The sequence below is a fragment of the Sinocyclocheilus rhinocerous genome, unplaced genomic scaffold, assembly GCF_001515625.1.
Source record: "Sinocyclocheilus rhinocerous isolate Xijiao unplaced genomic scaffold, SAMN03320098_v1.1 scaffold453, whole genome shotgun sequence".
NCBI classification, from domain to species: Eukaryota; Metazoa; Chordata; class Actinopteri; order Cypriniformes; family Cyprinidae; genus Sinocyclocheilus; species Sinocyclocheilus rhinocerous.
Genome location: NW_015655565.1, coordinates 1115975 through 1128427, shown reverse-complemented (window position 1 = coordinate 1128427; position 12453 = coordinate 1115975). Strand labels below are relative to the sequence as shown.

At 37.4% G+C, this 12453-nt stretch overlaps 1 protein-coding gene across 1 annotated transcript in view; it reads right to left on the bottom strand.

The window, feature by feature from the left end:
- The window catches only part of LOC107718425 (nesprin-2-like), a 105749-nt gene that overhangs the window by 63073 nt on the left and 30223 nt on the right, over positions 1-12453 (bottom strand). The window contains exons 15-31 of the mRNA XM_016525490.1: positions 11407-11503; positions 11104-11297; positions 10740-10910; positions 9668-9805; positions 9351-9452; positions 8453-8629; positions 8211-8369; positions 7229-8123; positions 6684-7048; positions 6412-6546; positions 5029-5210; positions 4309-4387; positions 3803-3912; positions 3391-3529; positions 3169-3320; positions 2443-2596; positions 1617-2218 (exon numbers count right to left, since the gene is read on the bottom strand). Of these exons, the coding sequence (XP_016380976.1) occupies positions 1617-2218; positions 2443-2596; positions 3169-3320; positions 3391-3529; positions 3803-3912; positions 4309-4387; positions 5029-5210; positions 6412-6546; positions 6684-7048; positions 7229-8123; positions 8211-8369; positions 8453-8629; positions 9351-9452; positions 9668-9805; positions 10740-10910; positions 11104-11297; positions 11407-11503 (3851 nt within the window). The remainder of the gene's footprint in view (positions 1-1616; positions 2219-2442; positions 2597-3168; positions 3321-3390; positions 3530-3802; positions 3913-4308; positions 4388-5028; positions 5211-6411; positions 6547-6683; positions 7049-7228; positions 8124-8210; positions 8370-8452; positions 8630-9350; positions 9453-9667; positions 9806-10739; positions 10911-11103; positions 11298-11406; positions 11504-12453) is intronic.

The following is a 12453-nucleotide window of genomic DNA, read 5'->3' as shown; positions in this document are numbered from 1 at the left end:
GAAGTCATTCTGACAATTGTTTAACTATCCAAAATGGATCAAATATAGGCGTTACTGTGAGAAAGCACTCATGCATCAATCACAACATTATCTCCATACATGTCTATATATATTGTGGTGAAAGTTTATTCTATTTTATATTGTATATTTCAACTGTTATTTTAATTGACATAACTAGTAACTTGTTTTATTATTTTTGTATAAATTAAATTAAATATGCTTTAGAAATACTGTATGAAATACTGAAAAAACAGCCCTAATTTTTATTGTATTTTAATTTATATTGCATATTACAATTGTTATTTTAATTACCATAACTAGCACCTTGTTATAATAAATTAAGTTAAATCAAAAAGGTTAATTTAAAAAGGTTTTACCTCCATGACAGACACGTCCTGCTCTGTCTGAAAGGGGTTTGACTGAGCAAGTGTCATCAGCTTTTGGGCGCTCCAGCCCTCCACTTCTCCAGCCAACAGTAGGAGTTTTTCCCAAAGAGAAAAGCCAGCTTGAAGGTTGTCCAGATGACAGACTGTCTTCTCAGTCACCTGAAATAGCAGGTTAATTCCAATACTGTACATTATTTGAGAAAATTACCATAACTAGCACCTTGTTATAATAAATTAAGTTAAATCAAAAAGGTTAATTTAAAAAAATTTATTAAATGATTTCTAAAGCACATTTAATTTATTGTATGCAAGGCAAGAGGAAAAAGAAGCATTCCTGATTTTTAAAAAATGTATATTGCAATTATTATTTTAATAAATATTTAAATTAAATATGCTTTAGAAATACTGTATGAAATACTGAAAAAACAGCCCTAATTTTTATTGTATTTTAATTTATATTGCATATTACAATTGTTATTTTAATTACCATAACTAGCACCTTGTTATAATAAATTAAGTTAAATCAAAAAGGTTAATTTAAAAAAATGTATTAAATGATTTCTAAAGCACATTTAATTTATTGTATGCAAGGCAAGAGGAAAAAGAAGCATTCCTGATTTAAAAAAAATGTATATTGCAATTATTATTTTAATAAATATTACTAGCATTTTTGGATTAATTTAATTACATTTTTCCTTGAAAAAACTGTATGCAAAGCAAAGAAAGAAAAAAAAAACACAGAGAAGCAGTCCTGTTTTAAAGTCTGCTGACCTGTGCTGTAGTGCAGGAAGTGTGGGCTCCTTCAGCCCAACCGTGATGCATATTTTCCTTTTTCAGGATTCTTTGAATAAGAGAAAGTTCAAAAGAACAAATTATTTTGTAACATTATACATCTCCTTATTTGCTTTTGATCACGTGTCCTTTATTTCAAAGAAAAATCTTACTGACCCCAAACTTTTGAATGGTAGTGTAAATATCACTAACAATATCATGTTTCTTTTCCATAAATGTTCACTTAATGACAAGTTACAAGTTATAATGATATATTTTTCTAATTTAACACCAAATATATTTAACATTGGTCTCCAATTCTAAAATAAGTGTATTTGAAAGTTATGCCTAAAATTGTTTGTCAACTAACAAAGGTTTTACCTCCATGACAGACACGTCCTTCTCTGTCTGAAAGGGGTTTGACTGAGCAAGTGTCATCAGCTTTTGGGCGCTCCACTGTGCTGTAGTGCAGGAAGTGTGGGCTCCTTCAGCCCATGTTTTTCGAGTGCCGTCAGCACCTCCCTCAGAGCGACCTGCAGGCCCATCCTCTTCCTACCGAACGCTCTGTCCCTCTGTTCTCCCTCCACTCTTCCTTTCCCTCCTCTGTCAGACTGCTTCAGCCCTACAGCCAGTCTGGCCTCGACCTCTTCAACACGCAGAGCCAGAGCTGAAACCATCTCATGACAGCTGCCTGGTTTATCATCCAGAGTTATTCTCATACCAGCATCATCCAGCAGTTGGTCTAGCTGAACTGATTCATCCCTGGCCTGCTGAAGGCTTTGCCGGATAGAGACTAAACTGTGATTTGATGCGTTGTGAGCTGCATTGAATTCGGCATTCACCTTCTGGAGATGGGATAGGAGGTTCACGAGTCCCACCAGGGCTGATTCACTCTTTCTCAGACATTGTCTTTGCTGGTCCAAGCATATTGTGTGGCCGTGGAGCGTTTGCTGCAGAGGAAGATGAGCTTGGAGCTCAATGGGACTCAGATGAGAAGCATCACTAACTGAACCGTCACTCTTAAGCAGAAACAGCTCCTTCTCGATACTTTCATCTAGACGCTGAACATGCAAAGTACATCAGTCCATGTAAGGTACATTACGCAAATATTTAAATGTATGCTTTGAATGAGGAAGCAAATATTTCCTAAAGGTAAAGTTATCAAAAGTCATATTTTCCTAGGAAATTTAGTGTCAGTTGTTCGATTTGCTGATTGTGAGGTGAGAAAAACATTTAGATCTACAAGTATCTGCAAGCATGAAGATGAATTTGGAGGATAATGTACCTTTATTTCTTCATGTAGATTTTTGGGATCAGCAACGGCAAAGTTTCTAATATTCAGAGGTTTCTGACTAATCTGTTTGATATGATCAGAAATCAGTCTGATCTGATTGTCCGCAGACTCCAGCAGCTCTACCGCAGTTTCAAGGGACTTCACCCTGAACAACATATAAAATAACATTATTATTGTGCCACTTACACCGTGTCTACACTGTATGGGACAGCTTAAGGCCGTCTACACTGGACGCGATAAGCAACCATTGCAAATCATTTGAACTTCGTGTATGTCATAAATAGAACAAGGCCTCAGTTTACTGTCAGGGATTTGTCATGACGCATCCAGTGTAGACTGCATAAATGATTATAATGGGTTCTATAGTATTTTGTTGCAGTGCACTGCGCTGCACAAGTCCGGTGTAGACACAGTGTTATACTTATGGCTAACAGTAGCTCTGCTCCAAAAGCTAGCAAGCTTCCTTGCAACATGGTCATGAAACCTTTGGATCGGCTTTAGAACAACAACAACTCTGCACCACAGAAATAGAGCTCCACATGGGTGGCCTGAGAATTGATATCAATAAAGTTGGACATTGGATAAAATAGTTTATATTTATTTACTCTGAACTGTTTCCCATAGATACTTTTCAGAAATGAATGAGAAATTATTATAATTAATATTTTTCCTTATCCACAGAGTTTGTCTGCATTCTGGATTGACTACATCTCTCACCTGGCCTGAAAGCACATCTGTTGTTCCTTCCACTGTTGAATAAGCCGAGTTCTCTCCTGCTCCATATTACAGCCATCTTCCATGTGCTGAGAGCTCTGGGAATACTGAAGCTCAAACTCACGCCAAAGAGCCTCTGTCCGGTCCTTAAGAGCCTAAATGAGCACACAGCTATTTGTATACAAAATGCACCCCAGATGCAGGAAAGTGGTGAAGGAGACTAACCAGTAGGTGCTGGAGTTGAATTCTCAGTGAGTCAGCAGAGATACTGGCATTGCTGCCGGGGCTGATGGGAAACTCTGATCCTAGCTGCTGACTGTTGTTAAGCAGCTGCTGCTGGAAGACTGACTGAACAGCACTGTAGCTGGAAGGGGAAAAATGCATATACAAAATTTGTACATAAAATGCTTATAAGGATAACATTCTAGATTTTAATTTATAAATAATAGAATTTAAATACATATTTATTTCATAAAGTAATCATTATGAGAATTTTAAAAGGTAGCAGCATATAAGTTGCATATAGAAAGGTCCTAACATTGATTTTATATTAGATTTTTACGTCTTTAGATACTATTGACAGAGTAGGGAAATATATCAATTTCTTGAAGGTTCAGTAACTTCAAAAAGTGTTTACCTGCTTTGAGTTTCCTCTGTGGTAACCCTCTCTTCCTGTGCTGAACAGGGGTGGATGACGGTCCTCTCTGGTATCTGTTTTATCTCCACAATGTTGGTCTGGACAACAGCCTATGAGAGAGAACGACCACAGCGTCATTAAATGTAGGGGTCAAACGACCCCAGAACAAGCCAATACAATGTTCAGCAGCCCTAGCCAATCTCAGCAGATTAACTCCTCTGAGCTGTCCATGTGCTTAAGAAGGTCAACAACATCCAATCAGATTCTCATAAGGTTTATCTCTGTGTTTGGCTACAAGCAAACTTGACCATGCCAAGAAAACGTGCCATGTTAACACTGGGTAGATATGGAGCTCACAGATGCTCAAGTAAAGTCATGCTGGTGTGAGAGACGGAGAAAGAATAATAATAAAAAAAATACTCTTAAAAAAAATACTGCATTGATCAAAAAGAGATAAAATTGTCATGTCACACGCACACAGACATGCAGCAAATGATCACGTGTACCTGTGAGTGGTCGAGGCTTAGGTCATCCAGCAGTACAGTCTTTCTCAGCAGGACACAGTCCTTCACTGCTCCCCCCCTGCTGTGAACACACACGTGCACGTTTACTTAGTTATGTAAATGACATATAGTACCATAAACATTTATATAAAGCTAACTATAATTACTATATACTAAACCTAACTTTTGAAGAAAATGTATTTATGTGAGGTATGTACTGTACACAAGCACAAATACATAAGAGACAACAGTTAGTTTAGACGGTCTATAAGAAAGGTCAGAGTTGAAAAAGACATGCAATAATATTTAATATTTGGGGTTGTTAATATTTTTATATGTTTTTTAAAGAAGTCTCTTACGCTCACTAAGACTGCGTTGATCAAAAATACATTAAAACAGTAATATTGTGAAGTATAATTACAATTTAAAATAACTCTTTTCTAATTTTTAATTTAATCATCAGTGTCACATGATCTTTCAGAAATCACTAATATGCTAAAATAATATGCTCATCTGGCGCTCCATAAAAATGATTATTGTCAATACTGAAAAAGTTGTACTAAAAACAGCATTTATTTGAAATAGATTTTTTTCTACTATTACACGTTTACTAAATGTTTATTTCTAAAACATATACTGTATCAGAATATATATTATTAATATAATATAACCTAGATATTTTAATTATATAACCTCAAAATTTCCACTCTGTTTCTTACGTACCCATCCTGGCATGGTGCCAAGTCATTTGTGGAGTCTGTGCGGCACTGAACAGTCTCCACCTTCTTTGTGTCTGTTCTCAGATGGGTGGTGCTGAGAAGAACACTCTCTGCAGGCTGCAGACTCTCTGTAATACTTCTCAAGGCTTCCAGATGCACCGAACGCACAGCTGCTGTGGCACATACCTGAGGTGTAAACCCAAAACAAACTAATTCCAAACTCTTTGACAATAGTGATAATGAAATAAAAATTTGTCTATCACAAAAAAATATTTAAAAAATGTATTACAATCATGGTTTGGGGATGAACATCAAAGTTTACGCTAATGGGAGTTAATATCAGTCAGCAAAGGAGTCTTCTTCGTGGCCATTTAGAAAGAGTGCTGAAAATCCCATTACAGGTAATGAGGCTTGCTAACTTGGCTAACTGGTTGTGACTAGAGAGAAATGCATGCACAATGTGATATATAGATGAAAGGAAAACAAGTAACCGTCTATATCAACCCGTCTAAACATGCATGCAGTCAATAAATTATCCCAGTTCCCAACAAAATCAACCCTTGATGATTATAAAATGATAAAACTGAGGTTTAAATAAAAACTACTGAATAAGGTTTAAGAACTTTCAGAGACTTGATGCACAGGAATAAAACTTCATAAACTGAAAGAAAATCCATGTAGTGAGTAAAAGTTACAGGCACTGAGCAAAGAAAAGACTAATTTGGACTTAATGCAGTTATGTTCACATGCAGAGGCATGTAGATTAAGGAATGTGTTAGCTGCACACACACAGAATTACACTGCCTAAACAGGACAGGGTGATATATATGGAAGATCCATCAAAAGATGCTATGATTTAATCATTAATGCTGGGACAAAGTCACATAAGAACCATGGCGGCATTGGTCAATCCAGACTGCCAGCTTATCTACCCAGTATCAGAATATACCAAAGGTTAGTAAACAAAAACAAACTAGATTAGATACATGCACTGTATCACATTTCAGTAAATATAACTGTATATACATGTAAATACTTTTAAATAAAACCTCTGTGCAAACATATTCATGCATAACTCGAGATTTATTAATAATAATACCTACGTCCATACATGTCCACGCGTTTTAATTATGCACCGTATGGGCCAACCCCCATTGTATTTTGCCATGTTGAAATGAAGTGACCCAAAACATTAACGCTAACTAAAGAACTAATAGAATGCACCTTTAAAACTTTTCAGGAAAACATAAATGGCATATAGATACGAGTAATTCGCAAGCATTACCTAAACCAATCACAACAATCCAGTTCTGATGGTTTGTGTTTACGACTGTACTGAGCAGCATACACTAATGCACAGCTAGAAGGACCATGATCTCTCTCTTACCTCCCACTGGGCCCTGACTGACTGACAGAGGAGGTCCATGTCTCTGAGCTGGGCATCAGAGCAGAAATCCCCCATTCCCTTCACGGCTTCTAGAAACGTCTCCAACACTGCAGGCCTGAGAAGACACGACACCGCCTATAGAACCAAAAAATATCAGAAGTCATTAACAGCTTACGTGTATGTGTTTTGACCAAACGTATGTTTTTTTTAATCCATTCTTTGATTGCAAATAATTATTGGATTAAAAACTACACATTTTTAAATGGCCTCACCTGTTTTTTATTAGCTTGTTTTTTTGATTTGTCTCTGGTACTGATCACAGTGATGACATCTTGTATATGTTCATGCAGGTGCTTTTTGGCTTTATCCAGTCTGCTCCTGGCCAAAGCCTGAGCTCTGGCATACACCTCATTCTGTACTGGGACATGGGGAACACCTGGAACCTCTGATGGCTGTGGAAAGCTGTGACTTTTGGATAGAACTGTTTGTCTTTGGTGTAGGGTCGTCAGGGAGGTCTGAGGTTGCCATTTTGGTGGCTGCTTGATTGGCATCGTTTGTTGAGTCACTGTTACCGGTGTATGCAAAGTGCTTGGGCAGGATGCAAGAGAGGTTACAGGCAGAGTTTGTGATGGCTCATGGGGCTGAGGAAAACTGTGACTTTTGGCCAGAACCCTTTGTCTTTGGTGTGGGGTCACCAAGGAAGGTTGCCATTTTGGTGGCTGCTTGATTGGCATCGTTTGTTGAGTCACTGTTACCGGTGTATGCAAAGTGCTTGGGCAGGATGCAAGAGAGGTTACAGGCAGAGTTTGTGATGGCTCATGGGGCTGAGGAAAACTGTGACTTTTGGCCAGAACCCTTTGTCTTTGGTGTGGTGTCACCAAGGATGTTTGAGGTTGCCATTTTGGTGGTGAACCAAGATGCTGCTCACCTGGCATTTTTAGTTGAGTCATGGTAACCGATGTAAGCAATGTGCTTGGGCTGGACGTAGTTGAAGATAGAGACTGCAGAGGGTTTGATTGTTCAATGCCACTGGTTTGGCTTGAGTCTACAGAGATAACCTGAAGGTCTGATGGTTCAAAGTCCCTGGTTTCGCCTGAATCTACAGATATAACCTGGATAGAGTCTAATGGCCTAAATCCACTGGTTTGGCTTGAGAGAACCTGTAGCTCTGATGGTCTGAAGTCACTGGTTTGGTTTGGGTCTACAGAGATAACCTGCAAAGGGTCTAAGGGTCCAAAGCCACTAATTTGGCTTGAGTTTACTGAGGCAGCTTGAAGGTCTGATGGTCCAAAGCTACTGGTTAGGCTCGAGACTACAGAGATCAGTTGAACTTCAGTCTGGGGTTTCATTTCAACCTTCCTGCCAACAACAGATGACAACAAAGGCTGTTTGAGCTCTGTATGTTGTACTTGGCACATAGCTTTTCTTTGGTCTTTTGGAGATTTATCATGATACTGTTGGAGAACCTGGGGCTGTACACCACTGGTGGCTTCCAACTGAGAAGAATAGAGTTCTTGGCTTTGAGGTTCTACTGGGCTCTCTGGAGAAAGTATGCTGCTTTTGGAGAATGTCTGTTTCTGATGGTGTTGAATGGTTCCAATTTGGGATTCAGGCTGAGAATATGCCTGTACGAAAACCTTGGAAGCGGGCTGTGCACCTTTAGGCTGTCCTCCACGCTTCACTCCATGAGAACTGAGCATCTCGGTAACCTCCTGACAGACAAACAGAAGGGTGTAAGAAGTTAAAACATCATGATTTTAAGCTTTCCTTAACCGATACTGGCCAACAATGAAATTCACCTGACAGTGTGAGACAGTCCGTTGCAGTCGGTCTTGTAATGCAGATGTTCTGAGGTAAGGCAGGGAGGAGTTCTTCTGCACCGATGTCACAAGCACCTGCAGGTCCTCACCTTCTGTCACCACCTGTCCTTCCAACAGTAGACCTCTGGAGATCAGTCCCTGCAATGAGAATCACAAGAGACGACAATGTGAAAGCACGGTTTTAATCAACCAAATGAACTCAAGAACTTGATTTTGCTCACTTTAGCCCTGGGATGTGGCCCCCGGTGGCCCCTATGCTGCCTTTCTTTTAGGTGGTTGCAGACCTCTTGGGCTTCTGTGCTCCAGTTTTCAAGCTCAGCCAGCCTGCCCTCGAGCAGAGATGTTGCTTTTTGGAGTCTCTCACACACCTGATCCACCCGGGTCAAAGTCTCAAATGTCTGCCAAGAAACATGTCCACAGATTTGTTCAGTTCCTAGTTAAATCAATTATTCTCATTAGAGACACAGAGTGTTTAGATCGTTGGTTGACACTCCAACATAGATGGTAGTACTGCACCTTAACTCTGTTTGCCACCTGTCATAAAATACAAAAAAACAAAAACAAACAAAAAAATCTTAATGCAATATGTAACTACTACTGCGCACAAAATCATTTAGAAGTGCCGATGAACAGTTGTTTTTGTACACTTTTGTAAAGTTATTTTTATAATGTCTATCTCCGTCTCTCAACACACCTTTTTTGTTAAAACACAAAATAAAAGTTAAAGACGAATTTGACTGACAGCATTATTTAATTTAGTCACATTATTCATAAGATTTCTGTAGACTTTGCAATAAAATTGTTACTGTGAATTCTTTTAGCCACGATAATTGTTATAAAAATATGATTTTGTGACAGCCCCATTTCAAATAAATGTATATATACACAAATATGAACAAATCAGTCTGATGAACCAGTTCATTGGAAAGGACTGACTCAAAAGAGTGATTTATTCACTCACAGACTCGATGACTCATGAAGATTATTTAAAATTGTATTTGTGTGTTCCACTGGATAACTGAGGACAAGTAAAAAAAAAAATTTAAAAAAACCTTTTTGGGTGAACTGTCTCTTACTGTAAATACATATATGTATAACCTAAAAGGAATATTGCCTGACCTCTGGAAGAGTTTGTCTGAGTTTCTGTAGAGTTTCTTCTTTGCAGTCTGGAGATGGAGACAAAGAGTTCAAATTGAACGCTGACATCTTCTTAATTATGCCCTGAGTGAAAAAAAAGACAAGCATAAACAACCTTGACAAGAAAGTGGAAAAAAGAAAATGATTGTGAGAAACAGTCAAGACAAAGTAAAAAAAAAAAAAAAAAAAAAAAAAAGAAAGAAAACAAACATAAAGAAAGACAAATAAATGAAGAAATATCTAGTATAACAATACGAACAGTATGAAGCACTACAGCTAGGACAGAAAGATCAGAATACCTGGAGTTTCTTTCTGTAAATGCGTAGAGGTCCAGATGACACCTCCACAGTCTCTCTAAGCACCCAGCTGGCTTCCTGCATCAGAGACTGCGCAGCTTGGACACCCGGGACCGCAGTGATGGGCTGAGGGGCCACTGCCTGAAAACATGCCATTTACAAAAGAATAAGCACTTTATTGTTAAACAAGAAAAATTTATTATTTTTTTTTTAATCAACAATCACAATCTTTTCAAGGGTGTAGAATGTTAAGACAAAGAACAAGAGCAAGCACATGCTTTGATGAACAGTAAGCACAAATGATGAAACAGAATGCTCCTGTGGTTTTGAAACACAATGGGCCAAAGTACCAGCTTGTCAGTGTATTACTCAAAGAAAGTGAAAAATAGTAGTAACGATCCACCAACAAGTTAAGCAACTTAAAGAGAGAATCAGAAAAGGCTGGGTCTTGGCAGGGTTAAAGGCAAAACTCTTTATTCAATCCAGTAAAACAAGTTTAAATTGAAACATAACAAGGATTCAAAATAAACTCTTTGCCACACCTGCTTGAGAATGAACTGAGTAAATTCACCGGCAATAAATATTTCTTACCAGCTATGAAACTTTTTTTTGCATTATTTCTGTCCTTGACAATGGGATATTATTTAGCTTTTTCCTTGAATATTTTGTGAGAAACACCTGCATCATGTTTTCTGTTGCCAATACAAAAATATTTGGCTCTCATAGTCAAATTATATACTGAAATTGGTTGTTTAATATGAAAAATATTACATTTGACAGATGTGTCAGTTTTATAACAGGCACCTTAGATACTTGAATGGAATAATTTCCACTGAAAATGTTTGTCAAAATTCAAATTGTGAGAGATACTGCTTGTGCTTTTGTCTCTTTGTTTTAAATCACTCAGATTGGCATTCAAACTGACTTAAAGTAATAAGGAGCAGTTTCTTTTAAAGTTACTAGAAATTGCTTTATTTCTTCAACAAAGACAACTTTTACTTGTATTTTGGCATTAGGCAAGTGTTCATTTTGGACCCTGCTGAAAACTAGAGTGGTCTGTCTTTACAAGACTCACAAACTTGGTCCTTTTTATAAAGTCAGCCCACTGTATGTTCAGTTTGCGGAGCTCTTCAGTCAGAGAGTGGCTGGTGGAGGCATCACTCATATCAATGAGAAAGTTTCCCGCCTCATTCAGCTGGGCTTGACGTGATCTCCACTCATTCAAGTTGGAGGAAAAATGCTTGTCCTGCATTATAAAAGAGATCACAAGACAAATGACAAATGAACCTCTGATAAAAAGCAACCACATTCAAACATTATGCCCTAACCTAAGAGAAATTACATTAATACATTTTTAGTGCAGCTTAGGTGTTCAAACACTTTTTTTTGGCCACTGTATACTTTGTATCCTGTTTTTAATGGCAAATGCTTTACAGTACCTCCTGCCCGTGTGCCTCTGATTGTCCCTCCTGGCCCAGCCAGACCTGTAATAGATACAGGCAGTCTTTGTAGGACACCCATGCAGCCACCACACGCTCCATGGTGGATCTTACTGCTTCTGCAGCTTCTGTACTGACTCCCGTCTCACTATCGGCCTCCTTTACCTGCCTGTTTACCACAGGCGAGTCGTCGGCTGGAAAAGAATCAGAGGATAGAGGATAAATCAGGCATAAGTTACAGGAAAAAGCACTAGCTTTCATAAAAAACCATATATAACAGAACAGCCAACAATATAGACTTACCCAGAGCTGCTTTGTTGGTATAACTGACTGCTGTGTCCTTCAGCTTATGAAGTGCTTCCTTCAACAGCCACACCAGGCCTTGCTTGTCAACAGTGTCCTAAATGGCATATAATCATTGTTTATGATTGATTTTTTTTAAAGCTTTTATGTTTCTTGAAAAATGTTGTCACTAACAAGTGGTTAAATGGGACTACAGAACTACAGAAGTTGTCGGACATTAAACGTCATCACTTCATCTACTCACCAGTCCACTTTTATAGCCTTGTTGTGTTTATACTTATACTCTTGCAAAAATAAAAAAAAAACTCAAACTTTTTATTTTGTTGATTTTAAATTAATTTTTAAATTAATTAATAAAATTTTGAAGTTGAAGTTATGCAACTGTGATGTACACTACCGGTCAAAAGTTTGGGATCAGAACGATTTTTAATGTTTTTTTACAGGAGTTTCTTATGCTCATCAAGGCTGCATTTATTTGATCAAAAATACAGGAAAAAATGTGATATTGTGAAATATTATTATGATGTAACAATTTTTTTGTATTTTAATATACATTAAAATCTAATTTATTCCTGTGATGCAAAGCTGAATTTTCAGCATCATTTCAGAATGATGATCCTTCAGAAATCATTCTAATATGCTGATTTATTATCAGTGCTGGAAACTGTTGTGCTGCTTAATATTTTTTTGGAACCTGTGATACTTTTTTTCAGGATTCTTTGATGAATAAAAAGTTAAAAAGAAGAGCATTTATTTAAAATAGAAACTTTTTCTAACAATATACACTACCGTTCAAAAGTTTGTGGTCAGTACATTTTTATTCTTTCTTTTTTTTGAAAGAAATTAAAACTTTTATTCAGCAAGGATGTGTTAAATTGTTAAGAAGTGATAGCAAAGAAGTGATCTAACAAAATTTATATTGTTAGAAAAGATTCATATTTTGAATAAATGCTGTTCTTTTTAACTTTTTATTAATCAAAGAATCCTGAAAAAAGTATCAATTTCCAAAAAAATATGAAGCAGCAACAGTTTCCAGCTCTGATAATA